Here is a 26,491-nt window from a genome sequence, read left to right on the forward strand (position 1 = left end):
GACTGCACTAGCTGTTTTGACTTGTAATTCAATTTAAAAATGCAAAATTTTGGCTAGGAATTTAAATTTTCAGCAAAAGCTGCATGTCATACATCTTCTATGGGAATAATCATGTGAAAATGAATCATTCATTGTCTTATTCCACCTCCTAAATGTTGAAAGCACAATAAAATTTTCGTATCTTACATCAGAGTGGCTTGGACTAGCATCCTGGTTTTTTTGGTGTAATCTGTAATATGGGAAAGCTGGCAGCAGTAAGGAACTATCATACCTATGGGAATATGTTATCTCTCCTGCGAGAAACTGAATCGCTGGCATTAGTTTAACCACTGTGACAACATTTTAAAACATTTTGTCTTATTACTTACTACTTCCTCAGTTTGAGTTATCAGCAAATTTTCGTGTTTAACAGGCTCTGCGAAGTCTGGTGTCCCACACGACCTGTCTGCAGCTTGCTCACAAATTTAGGTCAAAAACACCAAAGTTTGGCTTTGGCAGCTTTTGGATCCCACTGAGGACTGGGGACAGAGGCTGCAGAATTGGAATTTACCCTTAACTGGGAAAGGACAAGTTTAGATTTTTCTCTGTCACTGCAAAGCATTAGAAGGAAAAACGAGTTACTTGTTTCCCAGAGCTACCTTCGAGCAGCTCCTCAGTGAACTTCGCAAACGCTTCAGGGTGCACCACACAGATTTTTTTCCTTTGTTTTTTTTTTTTTTTTACTGAAAGCATTCGGCTCCGTGTCCCGTGTTGCTTGTTGCGTTTGAAGCCAGCCCTGAGCTCCGAACAGCGGCTCTGCCGCTACCGGTGGCTGCTGGAAGTCTAAAAAGCTCCGTTAACCGGCCTCGGCCTCCTCAGCGGGGTCGGTGCAGCAACACAGCCCCACCGCGGCTTCTGGGGCGGGCGCTGCCGCCGCGATCCTTCGCCTTGGGGCTGCCCTGGCTGCTGCCGCAGGGCGGGGCGGGCGCGCAGCTCCGGCCGTCAGACTCCCGGCGCCGCCTGAGGTAGCGACCCGGGGCCACCCGGTTTGCCGGCAGGAAACGCGGCGCTGCCCCAGGGCCTGTCCCTGCCCCGACCCCCGAACAGGCCACACCGCCCCGCAGAGGAAGCCACCGCCCGCTCGGTCCTCCCCTCCCAAAATGGCGGCGATGGCGATTCCGGTTCCGGGTTGTGCGGGCAGGCCGGGATTGGGGAAGATGGCGGCGGCAGGAGCGTCCGGGCGGGGCGGGCTGTGTCGGGCGTGGGTCTTGTCTGGCTGGGCCCTGGGCCTGTGCTCGCTGCTTGCCTCGGGGACGCGGCCCGCCTCTGCCACCACCCACTGGGTGGTCACCGAGGATGGGAAGATCCAGCAGCAGGTGAGGGGCCCGGCGGGCGCCGGGAACTGCCCACCGCCGCCTGCCCCGGCGGGTGCGGCGGCAGGGAGAGCCCGCTTCGCCGTTTGCCCGCAGCCCCTGCCCGCCCCAAGCTGTGTGGCGTGGAGCCGGTTGGCCCGGCGCGGAGCCCTGCCCGACCGAAAGCCGGCACAGCCGGGCGGCGGGCGCTGCTGAGGGTCTCCTGCGGCGAGCTGGCGTCGCTCGCGAAACGGGGCTTGAAGTCACCCGAGCCCGGGGGTGAGGCGGGGAGGAGCGGTCTGTGTGTCTTAGCGAGCCGAACATCAGCTTTAACTGGAACCGGGTTCCGAGCAGCGGCGGCTCGAGTTCACCTGCAGCCTAGCCGAAAGCTGCTGAGTCAGCGCGGGCCGGGGTCCTGCTGCGGCTGCGTGAGCAGTGGGACCGCGACCCCGGCCCGCAGCGGCTCTGACCTCCCCGCGGAACCCGGAGCCCGCCCAGCGCCGGTGGTGCCTTTGCCGTGCGGCCGGGCCGCCCCGGAGCGCCCGCGGCTGGCGCAGCCGGAGGGTGCGGGAGTTTGCGGTACTGCCCAGCCCCCTGCACCCGCCCCGGCTGCTTTTCATTCCTTCGGGAAGTATGAAGGAAACGGTGGTGTGTTTTCTTGTTGCAGAAGCGTACGCGCGCCCTGTTCCACAGGAATTGTGTGGGTTTAGTCAGAGCGTTGTGTATTGATACAGGTCTACGCTTCATGTTCACTGAGCGGCTGAAGGAGTCGATAACTTATTTCATGCTTGGGCCTTTTCTTACTTGCTTTGCTGCCTCTTTGTTGGAAGGATAGCAGCACCATAAATCCACTTTCGTGTCAGATCTGCTTTGCTCTTAAGCAGAACTGCCAGATAAGTTTCCCTCTGGAGTGGAAGAGTTAATCACTGTAGGAAGCAGGAGTGTGGAGAGATGAGTGGCTGTTATTATCGCCTTCCTTTTGTGGGAATTTTCAGTCAGGTCTCCTGTCAGAAGGCACCTCAGACAGGTGGAACTGGCTTTCTCAAGGGGTAGCCCCTGCTTGCTTTATGGTTCCCAGACACTTCAGCTGTCTGCATGGATCCAGGCACTCTCTCACCCTAGTTAATGGTAAATTAATGAATGACAACACTCAGTACTAGCTCACCTCCTTTTCCCACTTTATGTTGTGAGGAAGTGATGCAAGTATAAGATAATGGTCAGGAAGCGTCAGTGTGTGTATATTAATTGTATATTATCAAATTTGGTTCAAGTGTTGATTTTGATTATTGCATGAAAAGCAGCTGTGGCTTGAAAGAATGTACTTAGGTGAAATGACTTGAAACTCTGGTTAGCTGAATTCAACACTGATTTTAAGAAATGGCTTTTTATGGTGCCAGTTAACTGATGGTATAGGTGGAAGCTTCTGTTGTAAGTTGCTGTGCAGTAAGCTATTCTATTAGAGTTACCAATGCTTTCTAAAGAGGGACATTCCCATGTTCCATGTATTAAGTTCTAATGGTCTATAGATGGGATGACAAAATAATATTTTACCTGCACAGTCAAAATTAATCCATCCATTTCCAGCAAGGAAACTGAAATTATAAATACGGTATTACTTGCAATATGAGGAGCTGGATTCTTCAGTAGCTGGGAGGTAGTGCTGCTAATTATCAAGTGAGTTTTTTTGTAATAATATGTAATTCAGCATCTGTTACTGTCATCTCCCTGGCTCTTGTGAAAATGATACTTAAATTTGTGGTTATTGCCATTGCCATCCCTGCAGAACACATCTGAATTTCATTTTTTCCACTTATTTGTAATTTGGGAAATGAGAAGAGTGGGCATTTTCTAGAGTGAACTTGAATGTTTTAAATGCCAAAATGTAATTGTGGTTCAATAGTTAGCGGGAAAACCAGCAGATCATCTCTCTTGTTCAGCAATAGGAAGGAATTGTCATTTTCCCACTCTGCACTACACTGGTGTGTCAGGTACTGTGTGCAGTTTTGGGTGCCCCAGTATAAGAAGGACACCAAGCTGTCGGAGTGTGTCCAGAGGAGGGTGACCAGCATGGTGAAAGGTCTTGAGGACAAGACTTATGAGGAGCAGAGGTCACTTGGTTTGTTCAGCTTGGAGAAGAGAAGGCTGAGACTTCATTGCAGTCTACAGCTTTCTCAAGGGGGGCAGTGGAGAGGGAGGTGCTGATCTGTGGTCACCAGTGGCAGGGCATAAGGTAGTGATATGAAACTGTGTCAGGGGAAGTTCACATTAAACATTAGGAAAAGGTTCTTCACTGAGAGCATGGTCAGTCACTGGAACAGGCTCCCCAGGGTAGCACCAAGCCTGTCAGAGTTCAAGGAGCATCTAGACAATGTCCTTAGCCATAGGATTTAGTTTTAGGTAGTCCTGCAAGGAGCAGGGAGTTGCACTCGTTGATCCTTACAGGTCCCTTCTAACTTGAGGTATTCTGTGATTCGTTGACAATGGGATGCTTCGTAATTGATTTATCAATTCATTGGTAGAACCACAATGTTCCAAAATATTTGAGCTATGTTCCTAATACCAAGACCTTACTTATAATACTTATTAACAGGACATAAGCCTAAAATTTCCATGAAGAGCATCCCTTTGCTGTTTCTTTAATATCCTTCATTAAGTTGATATTTATCCTGAGAACTTGTATTTTACCAGTATGTTTAGCCATTCCGTCCTTCTCTGCAGCTATTTTTGCTTTGGGCATTTTCAGTGGGGCTTTTGTTCACATTCATCTCAAACTCTTAGGCTGTGCAGCTTCTTAGGCTCTGCAGTGTGGTGTTTCAGCTTCTCAGTGTATGAGTGCGCTGTAGATGAAAAGCTGAAAGCAGAAGTTACAGATCACAGTCCATATGCAAAATATGATAGCTGGAATCTGTTTGAGGGAAGAAGGGTAGGAATATTTTATATTATTGCCCTAAAATCTGTACTAGCTATTTCTCATTATAGTGCAGCAAGGGTGTAGGCCTTTAATATGAGACTACATTCAAGTGAGATCAATTTTCCTGTGGCATAAGACAGCTAGTAGTACCCTGACTGAGACTTGAGCTAGAGTTCTTAGTGATATAACAACTTGGCAGGGGTGGCAAAATTAAGGCATACTGAACAATTTTCTGTATATCAGCAAGATTTCATCCAGTAAATGGGAGTGCTTGCTAAGTAGGCCCTGCTGTTCCAATTTCTAGTGAGCATTTTTGAATGATGAAACAAATTAATTCCCAGCAGTGCATGTAACATTTTGTTGTCCAGTAAGCTATCAGAAGAAAAGCCATCAAGCTATATCTGTTGCTCTGGTAGCCTGTTTTCAGGTCAAATACATCATTCTCTAGATCAGTTCATGTTCTTCTTTTGGTCTGAGTCCACCTTCAGATGTCTGTTCCTGCAAAGCCAGGGACTGAGTAATTGTCTCTCTTTTAATGAGATTGTATCTGCTCAGTGCACATGTTTATAAGCCATCTCATTTCACAACTCACAGTATAAAGTTCAGGCTAATATATAACTGATTTTAGACAGTCTTGTCTGCCACTAGGGAAGCTAGCCACTCTACAGAAATACTAGTGTACTTCAGGAGAAGATAGAAACTTGGCCTAAAGAGAGTTCAGACAAATGACAGATTAAATGCAATGCAGGGAGCAGTTTCAGTAGTCATGCATGGCTTTACTGGTGGGGCAACCAGTTGCTGTCATCTCAGAGACCTGACATATCTGAGCTCAGGTAGAGTCTTTCTAAAGATCCCTTGATAGAGGCAATTAAATCTGAGCAAGCTGGTAGGGAATCAACACTGAAAAAGCTAGTTCTGAGTAACTAAACTAAAAGTAGCTAAAAAAAACTTCCCAGGCAGATGGTCCAGAGCAGGACTGGGGAAGTGTTGCCAGGAGCAGAGAACTTCTGGCAAGGGATCCAAGTTGGCAGAAAGTTGTTTTGTTTTTGACGTGCTGTTGTGTGTTTTGAAGTTTGTTAAAGGTGACCTGGAGAAGAGACTGCACAGGCAACACTGATTAGCCTGTTTGGGGCTAAGAAGACTAGCTGCTCAATAAACATGACGTCTGAATTTTGTGCAGTGCAGGACTGTACTTAATTATGGCTTAGTACAAGTAAAGAGGGGAGACTTTACCTAACAGTGCTCGTTTGATTGTGGATTTGAATGCGAGTGTACCTCAAGTTGCAGCAAGGCAAAATGATTAATGGGTGGCATTAGAGTTGGTTAACGTGTTACTGATGTCTGCCATCTGACTGCACGCGATGCTGGCAGGTTGAGATGAGAACAGTGGTCCATAGACTCAAGACTAGAGGAAATGCAGCCATCCAAAATCAAGGAAAGCTGACAGTCTATTGCAGCCAAATAAAAAGCTACTTGCTGCTTTCCAAAGCATCTTCTGCAATACATTAAGCAGTCACTCAGTCCTATCTGGAAAATGACAGGTAGATATTTGCTTTGCTCTTTCTCTAAAGGTTAGTTTGCTTGGCTGTATGACCTCTTTCTTGAGTGAATTTGTTATCCTTCCAAGTCTGTTGTATGCTAAAATAAAAAAAGTTCTTACTGATGTGTCTAACGTAGCATACCTTCCCCAAAACAGTTGCCAATAAATGTACCTTTTATGAGTGTGTGCAAAGAGAACTAGGTTGCAGGTTGATTTGAGTCTACCACAGTTCATTAGATGTCCTAGATGTCCTCCAACGCCATGGTGACCAGCTGAAGCATGATGATTTTGATGCATGTCAGCTTATCTTCGAGAAAAGGGAAACTTACTCTGTTTTAAAACTTCTTTCCTCATCACCAAAAGACTGTGGGATTTAGGCCTTCTTCTAGTGTAAAAAATAAGAATTTTTTAAAAGAACAACTTTATTTGGAATGTTCTGCCTTTTCATAAGTACATTTGAGAAGTTTGAACCTGAACACTTCTGTGTAGTGAATGGCTGAGATGCTTAATGTCCTTGTCAACAATGGGGTACTGCTGACCTAGAACCACACTTTCCCAGCGCTGCTTGCTTGCAGGGGAGTGCAGTGTTTTCTTTCTGCATCACTGTGAAGGTCACAGCTAGATCCAAATTTGATAAAAATAGGCCTTGTGGTAGCCTGAGTGTGGAGTGCAGTCAGAAATGCAAATGTTGTGTTCTTTAGGGTAGTGGTAGAGAAGTGGCTTTAACTATTCTCAGCTCAACAGTTAAAGATTTGCATCTGAGGTGGAGGAGCTGAGAGGCTGGTCCGAAGGGCTGTCGGTGCCCATGCCCCTTATGCCTCCTGCAGTGTAGCAGGTAACCTTTTGCCAGGTTTTGACTGCTGACAGTAAAATTTTAATACAAAAATGTGTGTATTAAGCCCAGCCTGGTAATATAGACCAAGGTGGTTCAGTTTGTAAGTCCAGAAGGGTCCAGCGATGGCTCCAAACGTGTGTAGGTAGCATGTCCTGCTTGTTCCTCTACCCTCAGTGTTTCTGTACAGCCTTTGTCATCTGGGCACAGGGCAGGTCCCAGTTCTCTCAGCATCCTCACACTTGGATTTCCTGGCCTGTCATCCTGTTCTCTGTCACTTTTAAAACAAGGGTAGGACAAACTGAGAAGATGATATGAAAAAACTATTCAAAACTGATTATTCTGTGGTGAAATCTGTACTTGTTGTCTGGCATGCCTTCCCTATATCGTGAGCTTCCCAGCAAAAGGGTAGCCTGGAAGTGGCTCAAGCGCGTTTGTATGAGGGCCCCAACAAAGCCCAAGTGAACAAAGCCATCAAGACTCTCAAGTCTACTGTAATTTCATGTAGCTGAACTGTTTGTTTGTTTTTGTTTTATTGGGGTTTTTTGCATTTAAAACTGAATTCTGACCTGTCACTAATCAGTTAGGAAATAAGAACCGTGTTATAAAGGGGCGTCCTAAAAATACATCTCCAGATAAAGTAATTTCCCTTGAAGTTTAACCAGAAAAGACTAATGACTTATCTGCTGTTCATTTGCTGAAGACATTACTGCTCAGGGTTAGCCTTTCTTAGGTATCTTGTGAGCCTAATTAGTATTTTTCCTTTTTTGTAGTTTTAGTATTACAAGATGTAATATTTTTAGGAGTTGGCAGTGAGCAGGCAGCAGGAACCAGTCTGCTTAAATGAGAACAAATACTTGTTCATTGCAGATGTGTGTGTGATCTCTCCACCTCTTGTTTTGATTCAGCTGAGTCTATGGCTGGCATCTGGTTTGCTGCTGTAGAAAATAAACCTTAGCTAGAATACACACATTAGAAATTTGGTTTTTTACCATTAAGTATTGCTAACAACACGTTACAGACAAGCGGTATTACAAATTGTCATGGAGGCACCCCGAGGTTAGCGTAAGGGACAATAAGGTCCAAAACAACTTTTATTACAGGGTCTTAGCACTCCAAAAGTGACTAAAATACAGGTTCGGATATCAGTTGAGGAAAATTATTAAGGGGCAGCAACTAATACAACAGGAGGTCAACAGTGTGCATGCACGTGGCTTCACCCAAAACAATGCCAGAGCCGCCCCTGAGTCTGGGACAAATACACACTTGCCTGAACACAGTGTGGGATTGTTTTAAAGAGATACACGGACTCGTAGTGAGTACAGAAAGTGTACACTCGCGCTTCTGTGAGGAACTAGTTTATAATACACTCGCAGTCCTGCGAGAAGTTATACACATGCAAATGTGCATGGAATATTACACGTGCTTATGTGGAAGCATGGGAGGAAAATACACTCGCGATTGTGCAAGGAAATAATTTATACCTGTGCTCATATTGAGCACGGAAAGTACACGTGCAAACGTGCACGGAAAGTTACACGTGCTTATGTGGAAACACAGGAGAAAAATACACCCGCGATTATGCGAGGATTAATTTTACACGTGCTCATATTGAACACGGGAAGTTACACATGCATATGTGCACGGAAAGTGTAAGTGTACTCGCAATCCTGTGAGAAGTTTTACTCACACACGTGGCGGCAAGGCAAGCGGAGTCTCCATCCCGGGGAGGGGGCTCTCGGCAGCAGCATCTTGCTCGTGCTCAGAGAGACCCACGACAATGGGCGGAGTCTCGACGAGAGTCCTGTTTTTTATATTGGCTGATCAGACCTGACTGTAGGCATTCCAGAAGCTTCTCTGCACCCCCACACTGGCTGTGGGGTGCCCCTGAAGCCTCCAAACATCCCCCACACTGGCCACAGGCGCCCAGGGGCTCACTGGCACCTGGGCACTCCCTTCTCCTAATGGCCCTGGCCAGGGTGCTCTGGGGCCAAACAAAAGAAGCTGTTAGCCTGAGACAACAGAGAGAGAGGGAGATGTGCTTACTCCTTCCATACTGAAGGAAGGAGGGGGAGAGAGGGGAGTTTGCATCCTGCCACAATCCACCCCTTGACTACAGTCATGGTCTGATACTTTGAAATGGTGTAGCAGTCACCTCTTGCCTCCAAGGTGAGAAGGGGACACTTCTGCCGGTGAGCCTTAATGTCCACTGTGGATCACCATATCTCATGTGTTGACTTACCCCTGCAAAACAGTTATTAATAACAATCAACAATAGAACTGAAGTAATTACAACAATCAGCAATCGCCCAAGGTAATTATTGAGTCCAAACATCAGTCACAGTTCGTTAGTGTTTCCATTCCTGTGACTGCTTTCCTTCTGAATGGCTTGCTGGTGTTAGCTGGATCCTCTTCCACCCTGTCATTGTTGGTGTCATTTCGTTTCCAAGCCATCTGGATCCTCTTCCACCCCTTGCTGGTGTTAGCAGGATCCTCTTCCACCCCGTCATCTTCCTTCGCCCTGCAAGAAAACACAAAAACAGATCTCGGTCCCTTCGGTACCGGACTTTTATAGTTAACATGTTGAACTAGTTCAGAAGGTTCTCAGCAGGAACTATCTCTTGGACCTTTTGTTTTGGGGGCAGGTCTTTATCTAGTCGTTGCCTGTTATTGACTCTTTATCAAAATCGTTAATGGCCTCCATAATGCCCCATTTAGCTGCAGTGGAGTGCCGGTTCATTTTTTGATAGCAAGTAATGTTAGCAGCTACTTTTAGTAAGCAGCAGTGTTGAGGCATATTGCCGTGTCCTAATGTGAGCTGCCTCTGAACCTCAGAGAGAGCACTGAGCTGGGGCGGGGTTGCTGGTCCCAACCCGTGGCTTTTTTTTCTTCACTTTGAAAGAGTGGGGGGCTGCACCTGCCCGCAGCGAGGAGAGGGAGGCAGCCAACCCGGGAAAGATTGTTGCCTGCCAGTGCCCGTGAGGCTGGGCTGCCCTGCCCCACACCACCAGGACTTGGATGCCAGGAACAGTGGCGGGGGGGCCAGCCAGGAGGAGGTGCGCGGACAGGCAGTAGAAGCTTTACAGGGGAAAGTTCTCCTCCGTTTTTTGGGTCATGCCCGTACTGGACATGTATTACTAGCGGCACTTTCAGGCTGCCCCATTTCGCGCTGCCAATCCCGGGGGGGACGCCGGCACTCGCGAGGTCAGGCTATGCTATGCCAGACCCTCCGAGTTGCCGGTATGGGGAGGGGACCGTCTGTATACCGCGGCTAGGGACAGGTCGCGGTCTCGACTGCGATGGGCAATCGGGACCGGCCAGTGGGAAGGGGAGCGGCCAGCTATAGCGAACCCACCAAGGCTCCCACGAAGCAGTCACAGCGCCACCGGTGCCAGATCCCTCAGCAGGGGGTGAGGAAGTGTCCGAACTACCATTCAATAATATCCGATCACCCTTGGCACATGGGGCCGCACAAACAAAGCACGTACACGTCTCCATTTCAATGAAAGGGCGCACATCCTCTCTTTCTGTTTCTTCTTCATCAACACTGTTTTCAGTGTCGAGAAGTGGGGGGGGCGGAGGGGAATTCGCTCAAAAATCCCGCGCATTTGTTTTGCCGCAAAACTTCTTCCTTGATTTGGAAGTCAAGTTTACGCACATCCCGCGCTAAATTAAAGCAAACGGCCAGAAGGAAACACACCGCGAGACGCCAAGTTGCTGCACAAATATTACTCAACCCTCTAAATAATTCCTCCATCTCTGATATCCTGCTGACTACGCCAAAAATGCCGTGGAGGCACCCCGAGGTTAGCGTAAGGGACAATAAGGTCCAAAACAACTTTTATTACAGGGTCTTAGCGCTCCAAAAGTGACTAAAATACAGGTTCGGATATCAGTTGAGGAAAATTATTAAGGGGCAGCAACTAATACAACAGGAGGTCCACAGTGTGCATGCACGTGGCTTCACCCAAAACAATGCCAGAGCCGCCCCTGAGTCCGGGACAAATACACACTTGCCTGAACACAGTGTGGGATTATTTTAAAGAGATACACGGACTCGTAGTGAGTACGGAAAGTGTACACTCGCGCTTCTGCGAGGAAATAATTTATAATACACTTGCAATCCTGCGAGGAGAAGTTATACACGTGCAAATGCGCACGGAATATTACACGTGCTTATGTGGAAGCATGGGAGGAAAATACACTCGCGATAGTGCGAGGAAATAATTTATACATGTGTTCGTATTGAGCATGGAAAGTTACACATGCAAATGTGCACGGAAAATACACGTGCTTGTATTAAGCACGGAAAGTTACACGTGCTTATGTGGAAGCACGGGAGAAAAATGCACCCACGATTATGCGAGGATTAATTTTACACGTGCTCATATTGAACACGGAAAGTTACACATGCATATGTGCACGGAAAGTGTAAGTATACTCGCAATCCTGTGAGAAGTTTTACTCACACACGTGGCGGCAAGGCAAGCGGAGTCTCCATCCCGGGAAGGGGGGCTCTCGGCGGCAGCATCTTGCTTGTGCTCCGAGAGACCCGTGACAATGGGTGGAGTCTCGACGAAAATTCTTTTTATATTGGCTGATCAGACCTGACTGTAGGCATTCCAGAAGCTTCTCTGCACCCCCACACTGGCTGTGGGGTGCCCCTGAAGCCTCCAAACATCCCCCACACTGGCCACAGGCGCCCAGGGGCTCACTGGCACCTGGGCACTCCCTTCTCCTAATGGCCCTGGCCAGGGTGCTCTGGGGCCAAACAAAAGAAGCTGTTAGCCTCAAACAGCAGAGAGAGAGGGAGATGTACCTACTCCTTCCATACTGAAGGAGGGAGGGGGACAGAGTGGGGTTTGCATCCTGCCACACAAATTGGTTTTTTTTATTTGTGTTTAGATCTGTTATCTAAAATATTAATGTCTGGTGTGCTCTCTGGAAGCAATCTCAGTTGAGCAAACCTATTTAGTAATACCAAAACTTCATTAGGTCTTATGTCTGAAGTGCTACAAATGTTTATAATTTCTGTTTTCTCTATAGCACAACTAATCTTAATAATATCCAAACACCTAATGCTATTTGTTAACAGATTCTGCAGCTGTAAGCTTGTAAGTGCTTCAATACTCGTTGTAAAAACTCAATTTAGTGTCATTTTTCTGTGTGAATTCTTCAGTGACATTCCTTGGAACAACTATCTTCTGACACTCCCTGCTTATCATTTGAATAAGACAAAGCATATATTTTCCAGTTTTGTAGCTTGTCCTGCACTGAAACCTATACAGAATTTTTGTGGCTTTTTCAGAAATGCCATGGTAGCATCATGTTGGAGTATCTCAAGACAGCAAGAATATACCAAAAGATGAGCATCAGTTTTGAGATTCTTCACTCCCACTTTGGACTGAAACGAGTTCTGACCTATTTGAGTGGGAATTGTATTCATTTTGCAAGTACAGTTAGAAAAGATCCACTATCTGTAGAACAATTCTGTAAGACAAGTATAAGGAACCGATTTTGCTCTGTGCTATCATTTGATGGAGTATTGTTTCCAGCTTCTTTCTGTCATAATCTGCCTTCCACATGTAGTAGAAAGCTTTCAGGGCATGCAGAGGCACTAACAGCTGTTCTGATTTTGGTGTTCCTGTGCCTCAGTTAACACTGTTAGTGGGATTTCCACATTACTTTAAAAGAAGCCTTACCTAAAAGTAATTGACTGAGGCATTTGTTGACCATCATCTTAAAAGTCTACTTCCTGGTGCACTGTAACTGCATTGTAGGGAAAAAATACACCAGAACATTTGGCAAAACTTACACATCTCATTATTCAGAGACTTTGATATATGCAAGCAATGCAGGAGACTCACTAAAACTTCAGGGTTTGATTTAACTCTGATGGCGCCTTTGTTGTTACACAAATTCTGTGTGTTTCTTGCTCAATCAGGTTCTTGGCATACTTTGTGACAGTGAATAAATTTGAACTGTGCTTTATAAAGAAACTTTCACCTTTGGGCAAAGTTGAACAGAGAACACTTACTGGCAGACTTTCTGTAGTGTAGCTGGAGTAGCCATTGGAGTTTCAAGAAAAGCTTTTAAGCACTATTTTTTTCTTATTTACTGTGTTCGAACTGAAGTCAGATTCTTGCATTTCAAGTACTTCATCTTGAGTGTCACAGTTTCAGCACTTTGGGGTAAAAAGTAAAGGAATGTGGTGCTCTGCTATCAGCCTAAATGCTTTGAGTTTAAAATTAGTAAGTTGCAGCAAGCATCTGTTCTATGCAGGAGTCTCCACTCTCCTCACCAGGAGGCTGTAGGTGCTCTGCAGGTTAGCATCTGTTCTGTTTCATCCTGGCAGAGTTGCTTACATTTTGCAAAATATGAACTAAATCACAATATCCGTCTGTTTTTCGCTCTTCTGAGTCACCTAATCAGATGATGAGGCACAACAGGCTTTACATGCAAGGTTGAAGGATCTGTAGTATAGCATCCCACTGTCCTATATTGCATAAAAGTTAAGCTACCGTTTGTATTGCAGTTTGAATTTATGGTAATATTCTCAGCTTCTGTCTTAAATGTGACAGGAAGCGTCACATCTGAAGTGGTTTTTAATGCTGGGTGGGGGGATAGCAGCTTTCTGTGTGATAGGGGAGAGAGTGTAATGCACTAAAGTGAGACCATGTCCTGCCTGGCAGTAGATTCAATCTTAAGGTGAAAAGAAGCATCTGAGAACACCTGACTGTTTGATTGCAGCTTTTACAGAGTTGAAATAAAACATGACAGTTTTTGGTATAACACCTGCCCTCTGATAAGGTTTTAACTCTTGAAGTCAGACCTATGCCAGTTTGCAGAACAAAGTTGTATTCTGTTTTCATTACTAGTTAATTGTTTAAAAACCTGATATTAAATACGCTGTACCACACACATTTTCATTAGTGCCCAGAAAAAAATACACGGTGGTCCCAGGGCAGTATCATCAGCAGGTCTGGTAAAGCTTAATAAGATGGGGCCACTTAGGCCCTTTGTTTCAGAGCAAGAGGCTTTCAATATACAATCATTTGCAAATATGTGAGCTGTCGTAAAAGCAGGGGGGCTATGACTAGTAAATACATACCATATGCAGTTGTGTATATAATGTGCTCTTTCCCCAAAATGATCCAGTACCATTCATGTTGCCTACTCTTTTCTGTCTAAAGAAACATTTTCTCTAGTGCTATGAAGATTTAGTTCAACTGTGCAAAGGCAATAGACATAGATAAAAGAAAAATAAGTTGATATTTTATGCAGAACTTCTCTGTTGGAACCAACCTCTTCTTGTTTAGTTTTAGATACTTTCTTGAAACTGCATGTATTTCCACAACCAAATCAGTCTCTGGGTGACTATTAAATAGATGTGGCGAGCGTCTGTAAGAGCACAAGCATGATGTGACACTGAATGAAACCAGCATCTTCTAATACTTGAGAGTATTTTTCTTGTGGCAAGAAAGGGGTTTAATCCAGGACAGTCTCCAGGTAGCCGTAAAATACATTTCATTTTAACTATTGTATTCTGACTAAAGAATTATTTGACAGGTGAATGAAGCTCTGAGGGTTTTTCCAAATCTTTGAGATGTGTTGTTCTCTTCAAATTTTTCTAGGCAGCAGCACACAGGAAGGTTCTGGGATGTCTGATGTTTTTATTCAGGTTATAATTTCCTGGTTTTGGGGATGTACCTGCACTGGAAAGCTGAAAGATGCTCAGTGGCAGTCAAGCATGGGCAGCACCTGCAGCAAGGATGGGGCAAAGCATGAGCACCCGGATGGCGAGCCCTGCAGGACTCCAAGTGTGCGTTCTCGATTTCAGCACGTGCTCCTGCTACTGTTACCTCTGCTGTGTAGATTATGCAGAATTTATATCTGTCTTTGCTACCTTCTCACTGTGCAAAATTCTTCATGAGGTGGCATTACTGCCCTTGATGGCAAATGCAGTATTGGTGCTCTTCACACCTGAAGAGATCAGTTTTGTCTTTCTCCAGCTGTAGAAACCTCTGGCACTGTAAAAGAGAATGTGTTTGATCTGGGGAGGGATGTTGTAAAAAGGTGGATAATGAACCAGAAGTCTTGACAGTATTGGTGGCTGGATCTGAAAGGAACAGGTTGTAGTTCAAGAGACATGTGGCTGTTGCTATGGAGAGGGGAAAGATGAAGTGCTCGCCTGAGGCCAGTTCAGACTAGCCTACTGATATGGCTGAAAACTGATTGTTTAATTTCGTGTTATTTTTCAGCTGAATTGGCTGGCCTGTTTCTCAGTGGAGCTGTAAGATTACAGGTAGCAAGTAAATGAAGGATTCTTCTACTTGGCAACAGGGTGATTTTTAGGATCAGTCTAAGCAGATCAGGAAATTGCACTTCAAATTCTATGAAATTCTTAAGTTTGAGCACCGTCATCCTCCAAACTGATGCCTGTTGAATGCCAGGTTGGCATTATTTTCCTCATTTGCAAACATGATATCACACTATCTCCTGTGGTTCTCAATTAAGAGTCTGTTTTCCTTTGTGACAGATTTTTGTAGATCTGAATGCTTTTTTATTTCCTCATAATGCCTTTATGCTGTAAATGTATAAACTGAAGAGTATAAGAACTGATATGGTATATTCAGCTCACTTTTACAAGCTGCCAAAAGTGCTCTGAACACATTGGATGTGCTGTTTCAAGTTTCCTCTGCAAACCTTGCATGATTGCCCAGTGTAGCTGCTTAATTTTTCCATTCAGATTCTTTTTCAGAAGTTAATTCACCTAAATTGGATTTTTATTTTTGAGAGCTAATGATAGTTGTTACTCTCATAATTTCTTGTAGCAGAAGTCTTGAGCTTTCAGAGTCAGAAATTATCAGATGTAAATAAATATAAGGTTGGACTTACTACTAAAGTTTGGGTTTTAGAGTTTTTTTTTTTAATGCGCTGCATTGGTCTTAAAGATATAATGACTGCTAAGGTTATTAAATAATACTCACTTTCTACTAGGTTGAAGGGTTTTGCTATTATTGAAAGTTTTTTGTTTGCTGATGACGAACTGAGGTCAGATCTGGAAGTGAAAATCTGAAGACTAAAGAAAAATATCATGCATGCTACTTAACTTGAGATTATTTCCTGATAGATTGACATAACTTTATTAATTAATTCAGCAACATTACTGTTGGATTGTTGTTGTCATTTTCATTTCTGCTGCTGGATAATAGTTTATAGGAATTTGGTGCTTGTTGCCTTGCTTTTCTGTCAGCCCGTGCACTGCATTGGTAACATACCACTGCACATTCCCGAACACTAAATTCAGGCCTAACTCTCATGAGTCTGTTTTATCAAAAATTAAAACCAGAAGCTGTCCCTGAACATCATTCTGTTTCTGAATGAATTATAAGCCAAGATCCTTCATCTTTCAGAATAAGACTTTCTAAATGGTTGTGACTGCATAATTTTCTGCAAAAAAATCACTCTCTAGATGCAGTTTGTCATTTAAAGTGGAGCTGATAGTTGACTTTGCTCTTAGTAACAATGTAGTATCATGCAAGCAACCTTTAGTTGTCAGAGGAACAGTGCTATTTTGGAACGGGCTTTAAACACAGTAAAACTTTCCCTTATTTTCTTTGCAAATAATTCTCTCATTCGCACATACCACGGTAGTTTCTTTAGCAAGCGAGGCATGAAGTGCTACCTTCACTATGTAACTAATTTTGCGTGCAACTATGATAGTTCAAAGTGAGGTGGGGCCCGTAGGAGGAAATAAGAAATATGACTGTAAGTAAAATGCTGTAGACTTTTAATACTTCAACTAACATTGTGGGGTTTTTTTGGTACAGTATTTCCTGTGGTTCTCTGGATCATTGTGGATACTTGGTCATCATTTAATGGCAACAATTACATCCATCATCTCCAAATTCATAGTGTAAAAATTAACAGATGTAAGCACCTATTTTCTATTCATCTGGTGATGTAAGAGAATTAATTTGGGAAGGCAGAAAATTAGTTATGTGTTAAGCATTTGGACTGTGTAGGTAACCTTTTACCAAAGTGGCTCCATTCTAAAAGAAGCAGATCAGCTTTTGACTTTGAGAAGAATACTTAGCCAAATTTAGCCCAAAACACTGTTAATTTGTTTTTATTTGTGTTTTGGTTTGGTTTTTTTGAGGGGAATAAAAGGAACAAATGTTTTCATCTTAGAGGATAGGATTCTTACTCAGTAAGGAGGCTTGCCAGGATTCTAGACTTTACAGTCAGTAGTCCAAAGAAAGTAGATTTGAGCTTCTTATCTGACTCACAGCTAGGAGAACATGGCCCATGGCTTAAACTGTTGACAGAACACATTAAAATGACCAGGAAAATTGCTTTTGTCCTACTGGAGATGCAGTTCCATGCACTAAGAGAGAGTTCCAGAAGCATGTCCAGGTTGTTTGGCAAGTTGACTAAAAGTGAAGAGCTGGAGTTCAGGAGATTCTCCTGCACTTGTATATATTGCAGACTTTTCCAGTAAATTATAGAGTCACCCAGTTTGGACAGATTTCAGGGGGTACACAGTCCACGTAGAAGTACCAGAGCTAACACGCAGGTACTGCTTACATCCGTATGCAGTAGCTAGTTCCATACCCTGAAAGATTCAATGCAAACTGAGCAGATCCAGAAATATTTTGGTGTAGATTGTCTACCATAACAATCGTTACATTAAAAATGGGAGATCTTGCTGTCTTTGTAACTCCTCTTCCTCTTGTCCTGTCATCACATACTCCTGTCTATTTCTTTGCTTCTTTTCTCACACTCATTGAATCCTCCGTGACCTAATCCAATTTACTATTTCAGATAAAGCAACTGATAGGGGTTAATGTCCTGTTCAAGTATTGAGTTTGGGCCAGCTCACAAGAGAGCCTGGTGTGCACCAGAGCTGGCGTGCAGAACCAACTAGTATTGCACCGACAGGGTGGAGGCAATAGGGCTCGAATCCTGCAGGTGAGCCTTGGGGTCAGCTCAGCTGCTCGTATGCCACCTTCTTGACTGTAGTGACTTTCTGCCACCCAGTCAGGCAGCAGAATTGATTTGGCATGAGGACAAGACTGGGGTACTTCAGCTGTGAAGTGCCATAGTTTACTGGGCCCAGTTAGCAACCAGTAAAGGCCTGGTGTCTAACTGCTCTTGCCTGTGACTTAGCCATAATGTCACTCTTCACTGAGCTGCCAGCTCCTGTGCATAGGCTGTGGAAGCTGTAGCACAGTCTTCTGTAACAGTTTTCAGTCTTTGTCTGCTTACCTCTTGATTTTGTTCATTTACTTAATCCAGAAAGTAATAGATCTTAATGCTAGGCTGTTATGTTAAATTGATTGCATGGAGAAGTCGAGTTGAAGCTGAGGTGTTTTATGCCTATTGAGGGACATGATGGGGGAATTATAAAGCCATAAAAGAAAATAGGTTTTGCTATTGCAATTTAAGGTATCTTGTATTTCGGCAGTAGGTACTCTTAGTAATTTTTTTTGTGAGAAATTTATTTGCCTATTGTGCTTAGAATTTGTGTGCCTGAATAAACTAAAATAGGTTTAAAGTTAAAGCAAGGTTTGAATTGGATTCTCAAATCACAGTGTTGTTTGAAGTAGATTTAAAAAGTGGACAGAAAACCTCTGAACAGACAAACTGTAGTTGAATAAACATAACTTCTTACCTGTTAAAATTGCTTTAATTAGGAGAATTTCTTACCTTATGGACTGTTGAAATGTCTTGCAGGTGGATTCACCAATGAACTTGAGGAACCCACATGATTTGGTAGTACTAATGAGACAAGAAACAACAGTTAACTACCTCAAAGAACTGGAGGTAAAGCATAGCATTAAGTACTAACTAATTTCTGAAAACAAAGACTTTTTCTTTTTAGAAGCTTTTTAGTGATAGATTTAGCTTGGGAAAAGTCATTATTGTCATATTTATGCTTCACTGAAAGGATGAAGGACCTCAATAATTTTGTCTCCAGCTGCCTTATTCCATTTTTATCCATAAATCCTAACATTTTTAAGGAAAGTCATTTAGGTACTGGATTCTGTAGCTGGCTACTGCAGAGTGTTTCAAAAAGATGGACCAAACAGGCTACAATTAGGCAAAAATTTCCTAACTGTTCAATGAGTTATCAAGTTTTAGTAAGCTCTTTATAAATGCTCTTTGTTCCTTCCACCTGCTGTATGGCTTTTCAGAGTTATATTCCTGAGTAGTTCATGGTTGCAGAGATACAGTGATTTCAAATTGGGTCCATCTTTTTGAAACACCCTGTATATTCCAGAACACTTTGTGGAAGTGTTGTCTTAAATTTGTTATAGCTGCTATTTAGAGTACACCCTGTAGGCAATGACTTTGCCTGTACTCCTCTCTGGGTTTGTCAGGCCGTTCTTTCCATTGCTCTTTCTAGGACACATCAGGGAGCAAGTCACCTCTGTTTTTCTTCAGTCCCGTTTATTATTGAACAAGGGTCTGAAAACATCCTTATGAAAAGGGCTTTAATGTATTTTGAATGGATAACTTAAGCTAAAGTTTAAATATGATGTGGGCTGATCAAGCTAACAGTTCACAGCCTTTCTTCTGGCTAGGCACTTCTTTCTCTTGTGCCAGCTTTGGTTTTGTCAGATTTGCATAACTAGTTAACTGAGAAGTTAGGTGAGCATCAGAGGTAGCTTTAGGTGAATGGGAGAAGTGGTAGGGAGTAAAAAAAGGACAGACCCTTATGCGACTGTTTTCAGACAGCCTTTCTCATCAAGATATACTCATTTTTATGGTAATGGACATTTTAGCTATGGATGGAACAACAGTTGTAAGCTTTTCAGAACACAGGTTCTGGGTTTAGAAATTACTAATGTACAATTTGTGGCATACAAATGGCTTCAAGCTGAAGTTACCTATTGTAAGATCTTGTACAAGTTACTACCACTGTATGTATCTCTACAATTGCATAGTAGTGTGTTATCAAATGTGTGTGGTTTTAATTAAAAATGCACACTTTCTTCTCAATTCACATATACAAATCTTTATGACATTTAATGGGTTTTCAATTGCAGATCTAGATGAAAAATAACTACAGTTTTCTTTGCTGGAACAGATCGTTAGTAATCGATACCTATGAGCTTTATAGTATGAAAGCACATTGTAAGCTGATCTATAAAAATTAGTCTTGATTCTTGCATTAGCCTGCCACCTCAGTTGTACTTAGCACTCTGTATGGATCAGGTGACCATTTTATTTGCAATCTCTGATATTTCTATGAGATCTTAAAGTGGAAGAAAAGAGTCCAAATATAGAAAAGCTGACATACTGTTCACAACTATTTGTTCTTTTCCTGAATGGCCTACCATGAATTTGAAATGCTATTAGCACTCTTTTTAGGTACAGCAGGAGAAATAAGGGCCTGTTCAAGTCATAGTATCTCTAATGAAATTATTTGTATTCCATGTAAGTTAAAAATGTCCTACAAATGTTATATAGGGAAGTGTTCTCAAAATGCGAAGAAAGTGGTTTAGATTTTCTTGAAATTGACTTTGTTTTAAAGAGAAGGTTGGACTATTCAACTCTTAGCAACCATAGAATTTGCTTTCATCAGTGTACCTTCTTCTGTTTCCTTTTTTTTTTGTTCCTACAGAAACAGTTAGTTGCTCAAAAGATTCATATAGAGGAAAATGAGGACAGAGACACAGGGCTGGAACAAAGGCATAATAAAGAGGATCCGGACTGCATTAAAGCAAAGGTGCCCTTGGGGGACCTAGATCTATACGATGGCACATACATCACCTTAGAGAGCAAAGATATCCGGTAATAAGATGTTTTATATTTTAAGATTTTTACAGAATGGAAAAAATCAACAAAACTTCTAAATGAAATTGAAAAGGAAAATACTATCGCTAACTGTTCTTTATGTGACAATTGTTTTATTTTGTGTTAGTGTGAAAGAAAATTGAAACAACCTCTGCCACTAATTATGAAAGGGTACAGCACAGAATTACCGCCTTCCCCAAACTGTCTGTGTTAGCCCCACCCTGAAACTTCTCCATTCTGTTCCCAGCCTCCCGGTCAGTTCTACCATTGTAAGTCAGTTCTGATATGAACAGACATGAATTAAACTGAAGTGCATCATGTAGCAGGGGGTCGAATTTACTTGAGTGTGCTTTGGGTATTTTGAGCTAGATACACTTCTTGTAGTAGAAACTGTCTTGAATTTGAATGAAATTCTGTTGATTACCAAGCTGTTGAACCTTCTGGACATAGGCATATTGCTGTGTTTAGCAAATAAAGAATGTGTGGACAGTCTGCTTGACATTCAGCTTCATTGGTAATTCATCTCGAGGGCTGACTGTTTTGTTTTTCCAGTTTTATTTTTTTTAACCTAATCAGATGAATATTTGAAGTGGGAAAAGATCAATTTTTATCCTCAGGTACCTTCATTTGGTCTTCTCCCTAATATTTGGGATTTGTTTGTTTGTTTCAGTTGAAGAGACTTCTAATCTGCATGCGTTGCCATTTGCCTGGCAGATAGATCATTAATCATTGTAGAGGTACACTAGGTTGACACTGATACATTTTGGAGGCTATCCAAATATTAATGTTTTCTCTAAAGCAGACAGAAATTTATTTACTTTATCCTACAGTGCATCCTTATACAACTGAAATCTGGTAAGATGTCAGAAATGGTCTAATGTGCTCGAACAGAGGATTTTTCTAACAGTCAAATCAGAATACTGTGTCTATTAACTACAATACTGTCTCTTATGAACTTTAACAGTATTTTAATCTGGTGTCTGCTGTATTATGTTGTTATATCCTCAGCCCTGAAGACTATATAGACACAAAGTCACCAGTGCCTCCAGATCTGCAGCAGCCAGACTGTACAAAAGTTCTAGATCTTCCGTACAGCATTCACGCTTTTCAGCACTTGCGGGTGAGTGAGCAAATGCATGTATGTTTTTTTCCCATCAGGAGGAGGAATAGAAAACTTACTGGCAGTTCTCAGTCAAGGATGAAAGGTGTTTTAATCTTTCAAGACTGTTTCAGACTTATTTTTTTAAACCACAGTTGGTCCCTGATTAAAGTACATGCTTATTGGAGGATGGTTCCATCAGTTACACAAATCCTGTTTCTCTTTTCATATTGTTTGCCTTGTTTTAGGAAAATAGTGTGTTTTGTTTTCATAACATGCTCTTCGTTAGTAAGATTGTAGCTTTCATTGGAAATGCTTATAATTTGTGAATTGTTGCAGTTGAAAATTAGAGAGTGCTGAACAGGATCATTAAACTGTGTGAAGATTCAGGTTCAGAAAATTGTTTGCAGGCTTGTCGATAACTTCTAACATACTTGACTGTCTCATTGGTATCTGAATGCCATGCCCCAACCCAGAGGATAAGGTAACCATTCTTTACTAGTACAAAATTCATCTGCTTTAGAAAGGTTACAGTGGAAGTGTGGTGCAAAAATTGGTTTTGCCAACAGTATTATATGACCAAATTTTCTAATGCTGATGCAGCTTTAGTGCTTGTATCTTGACATTTATTTTATTACAAGTCTTTAAAATAACTTTTCATCTACAAATAAGGATTTTCTTACAAACAAAACAAAAACTCAAGTTTTCTAGCTTTGTTCCTGAATCTGGATGTACTTTTGAAACTGGGAGGTTTGTTATTGGGGAAGGAAGGCAGAGAAGAATAGATGTAAGGGTACTTTCATAGTGTGCATGTAGCCTGACAAACATGAGGTAAGCGCTTCAGTGGTCATTGGTGAAATCAGTATCTGCCAGATATACAGTGCTACCAGAAAAGAACATTTCTCCTGTAGCTTTCCCAAGCAGAAGCAGCTTTTGGCTGCTTCTAGTGTTTGCCTAGCTATAATAATATATATATTATTCATGTGCCAAAGGTGAAATTATGCTGTCAAGTCCCTAAGATCTCGATACAAAAGGATGGTAGGAATGTAAAGTAACCAAGCTCTAAATTTTCCCGGGAGTCATGCTCTTGTGTATATTTCTTTGCTTTTAGTTCAAAGTGTCAGCAAATACCTATATTCACTTTTCATTTTAGGGTGTCCAAGAAAGAATTAATCTTTCCGCACCCTTGTTACCTAAAGAAGATCCAATCTTCACATACTTATCACGGAGGCTGGGAAGAAGTATAGAGGAAATAGGTCATCGTATTTATGAAGGGCTAATGAAGGTATGAAACTGTAATCTTACTGCACACAGAAAAAGAGTGCTAGAAAGGTCTCACAAGACTGGATACGCCTGCTACATGCAATCAGATTCAGTACTAGTTTTGCACGTACAATTTGGTTTACATTTCATTTACAAAAGACAGACTAAAGACATTTTCCGCTAGGCAAGCAGAGGTAGGAGAGAGCATCAGCAAAGCCAGTAAATGGATACTGTCATCTTTAATGACTCATATTTGTGTGGTCTGGCAAGCCACATTCATTGCTCTGTCAAGGCAATAAGAACTTTTAAACAAAAATGCAGGTACTTAGAGAACAAAGAAGAAACAGTAAGACTGAAAAGTGTATGCTTTTGTTAAATGCCTTCTTGCAAAATATAGGAACTCTCATTGAACTCCAGCTATGCTGCTGATGCTTAAACTGCTATGATTTTTAATTTCATCTCATTTTGAATTTTTACCTGTCTGAAGGGCAGAAGTTCTGTGTCTTTAATACATGCATATGCTAGTTCATTCTTCCTGAACATTCACAGCTATTGCCAAATGGCAGCCTTCCAGAGAAAGAGGATAACTTAGAGCAGCTTTGGTGCTCAGCTTTCCATCCTATAGTAATTAAAACCTAATTAACCTTTTAGTACATGTCTTAGTATTTAGTACAGTTAATTTGTTTCTACTGCAGAACTCTTCTTCCTGGGTACTCTATAATATGGCTTCTTTTTACTGGCGAATAAAGAATGAGCCATACCAAGTAGTAGAATGTGCCATGCGTGCCCTTCATTTTTCTTCAAGGTAAGAATTGCTAATAAAGATTTCTTTTCAGATTGCTTTTCTAGTTATCCTAATTAGTAAACAGGTTTTAGTTTTTAAGATTGTATAATAGGGAATAATCCACTTGTTCTTTACGTGCTCTACTAGGCATATATATCATTTAGACATTTTCCTACTATATTGCATATTTAATATGTGACTGAAGGATAGATGTATGCTTACATATTCTTACACAGTCTGACCTCCTTTTCACTCTCTACAACTACCTGAAAGGAGGTTGTAGCATGGAGGGTGTTGGTCTCTTCTCCCAAGTAGCACATGATAGGACAAGAGGGAACAGCCTCAAGTTGCATCTGGGAAGGTTCACGTTGGATATTAGGAAAAATTTCTTCACAGAAGGGGTTGTGAAACAGTGGAACAGGCTGCCCAGGGAAGTGGTTGAGTCACCATCCCTGGAGGTGTTTAAAAGACTTATAGATGAGGTTCTTAGGGACACGATTTAGTGCCAGAGTTACGTTAATGGTTGGACTCAATGATCTTAAGGGTCTTTTCCAAAATGATTCTATTATTCTAATGTCTGTTTTTTCTTTTATTTTCTTTTTTTTAAATTTTATTTTCATTTTTGTCTTTCAGGCAAAATAAAGATATTGCACTCGTAAATTTGGCAAATATTCTGCACCGGGCGCACTTCTCCGCAGATGCAGCTATTGTAGTCCATGCAGCTCTGGATTACAGTGACTTCTTTACCAGCTATTACACTTTGGGAAATATATACGCAGTAAATACTGTCTTTATTTTTGAAGGCTTGTAGAAAACCAAATATTTAATCTTTCTGGCTTGACTTGTAATGCTTTTTTACAATGTATCTTGTGTTGCATGTGCATTTCACACTTGGATGAAAACATCTTGACAATCTTAAACATTAAAAGTCTGTCTTTCAGAAAATATTTTTATCTGCGCTTGGAAATAAATCCTAGGGAAATTCTCCGGCAGCCTCTCTTTAGCAGATATAGTGGCTTGAGTTTCAGAAACAGCAGACTGCTTGTTACCACAGATTAAAATCTGAGTTAATGACTTCTTTTAAAATAGTATAATTTTAATATTAAATATTACCAAACAATGGCTAATTCTCTATCTCGGTCATTCTTCAGATGCTTGGAGAGTACAACCACTCAGTTCTGTGTTATGATCATGCTCTACAGGCCAAACCAGGGTTTGAGCAAGCTGTAAAAAGGAAGCATGCTGTCCTGTGTCAGCAAAAACTTGAGCAAAAATTGGAAGCCCAGCACAGGTAACTAAAGAAGCATTCTAGTGGCAGTTCATACAATCTGACTTCTGTTGTTCTGTTTCAGCAATTATTTACGTTTCAAATAGAATAATGATTTTCAACTTTCTATACTTCTTATACTTAACATTATTCATAAGAATGCCTTGAGAAACTCAAAGTTGAAAATGTGCATCACTGTAGGAAAAGTTGATTTGAAGTCAATCTTTCCTACTGTTGAATTTTCAAGATCACTTCAGCGAACATTAAATGAATTGAAGGAATATCAGAAGCAGCATGACCATTACCTTAGGCAACAAGATGTCTTAGACAAGTACAAGCTCATCCAGGAGGAACAAATCTTGAGGAACATCATTCACGAGACACAGATGGCAAAAGAAGCTCAACTAGGTACAGCTTTTTAGAGTTCATGTTCATTATAGCCATTACATATATTCAGATTAAAGTCAGTACATAACTTCTTTATATATTAAAATGGCCCTGAGTGGCTATTGTGTTTTGCTTATTAAAACAAGCATTTGCAATATAGTCTTGAAGAGGGGTGGGTTTTTTGAGTCTTTCAAAGACAGAGTTTCCTCTGATCTGATGAAATAAATAGGAAGGATTGACCAGATTGGGGGTGGAGGTGTTGAGTGTATGCTGTCATAGTTTCCTCAGAAACCTCACTTATATAGTAGAAAAAAACGGTTTGTGCTCTGCAGGGAACCATCAGATTTGTAGACTGGGCAACCAGCAGCATAGCTTGCACTGCCAGTGGGACCAGCCTGTTCGTTACCACCGTGGAGACATTTTTGAAAACGTGGAATATGTTCAGGTTTGTCTGTGAATTCATATTAATGCTTTAAGTTGCATCCCGTTTGCCTTATTAGCAAAACAGTTCAATTTTTTTGAGTCTTGACAAAGGGGGTACATTTTAGGTATGGCATTTTTAGTGAGAAATCGTTTGGTCTGTTTTCCAGAGTGTGAAGTAGAATCATAAAATCCTAGAATAGCTTGGATTGGAAGGGACATTTTAAAGTCATCTAGTCCAACCCCCAGCAATGAGCAGGGACATCTTCAACTAGATCTGGTTGCTCAGAGCCCCATCCAGCCTGGCCTTGAACATCTCCAGGGATGAGGCATCTACCACATCACTGGACAACCTGTGCCAGTGTTCTGCTGCCCTCATTGTAAAAATGTTTTCCTCATGTCTAGCCTGAATCTCCCTTCCTTTAGTTTCAAGTCTTGTACGACACCCTTCTAAAAAGTCTGTCCCTATCCTTCTTAAAGGCTCATTTTAAGTACTGAAAGGCTGCAATAAGGTCTCCCCTGAGCTTTCTCTTCTCCAGGCTGAACAACCCCAACTCTCTCAGCCTGTCCCCATAGGAGAGGTGTTACATCTCTCTGATCATTTTGGTGGCCTCCTCTGGCCCCTCTCCAACAGGTCCGTGTCTTTCCTATACTGAGGGCTCCGGAGCTGGACACAGAACTCCAGGTGGGGTCTCACCAGAGTGGAGCAGAGGGGCAGAATCACCTCCCCCAACCTGCTGGCCACACTCCTTTTGATGCAGCCCAAGATACAATTGGCCTCTGGGCTGCAGGTGTACATTCCTGGCTCATGTCCAATCTTTCATCCACCAGTATCCCCAAGACCTTCTCCA

General features: G+C 42.3%; 1 protein-coding gene across 1 annotated transcript in view; it reads left to right on the top strand.

Moving 5' to 3' along the window:
• Nucleotides 1-1,124: 1,124 nt before the first annotated feature.
• Nucleotides 1,125-26,491, top strand: part of TTC17 (tetratricopeptide repeat domain 17) — a 63,426-nt gene continuing 38,059 nt past the window's right edge. The window contains exons 1-10 of the mRNA XM_065838830.2: nt 1,125-1,355; nt 18,354-18,443; nt 20,248-20,417; nt 21,429-21,540; nt 22,673-22,804; nt 23,478-23,587; nt 24,200-24,344; nt 24,718-24,857; nt 25,081-25,241; nt 25,553-25,665. Coding sequence (XP_065694902.1) covers nt 1,140-1,355; nt 18,354-18,443; nt 20,248-20,417; nt 21,429-21,540; nt 22,673-22,804; nt 23,478-23,587; nt 24,200-24,344; nt 24,718-24,857; nt 25,081-25,241; nt 25,553-25,665 — 1,389 coding nt within the window. The 5' untranslated portion in view covers nt 1,125-1,139. The remainder of the gene's footprint in view (nt 1,356-18,353; nt 18,444-20,247; nt 20,418-21,428; nt 21,541-22,672; nt 22,805-23,477; nt 23,588-24,199; nt 24,345-24,717; nt 24,858-25,080; nt 25,242-25,552; nt 25,666-26,491) is intronic.

The sequence above is a fragment of the Patagioenas fasciata genome, chromosome 5 (genome assembly GCF_037038585.1).
Source record: "Patagioenas fasciata isolate bPatFas1 chromosome 5, bPatFas1.hap1, whole genome shotgun sequence".
In the NCBI taxonomy this organism is placed as follows: domain Eukaryota; kingdom Metazoa; phylum Chordata; class Aves; order Columbiformes; family Columbidae; genus Patagioenas; species Patagioenas fasciata.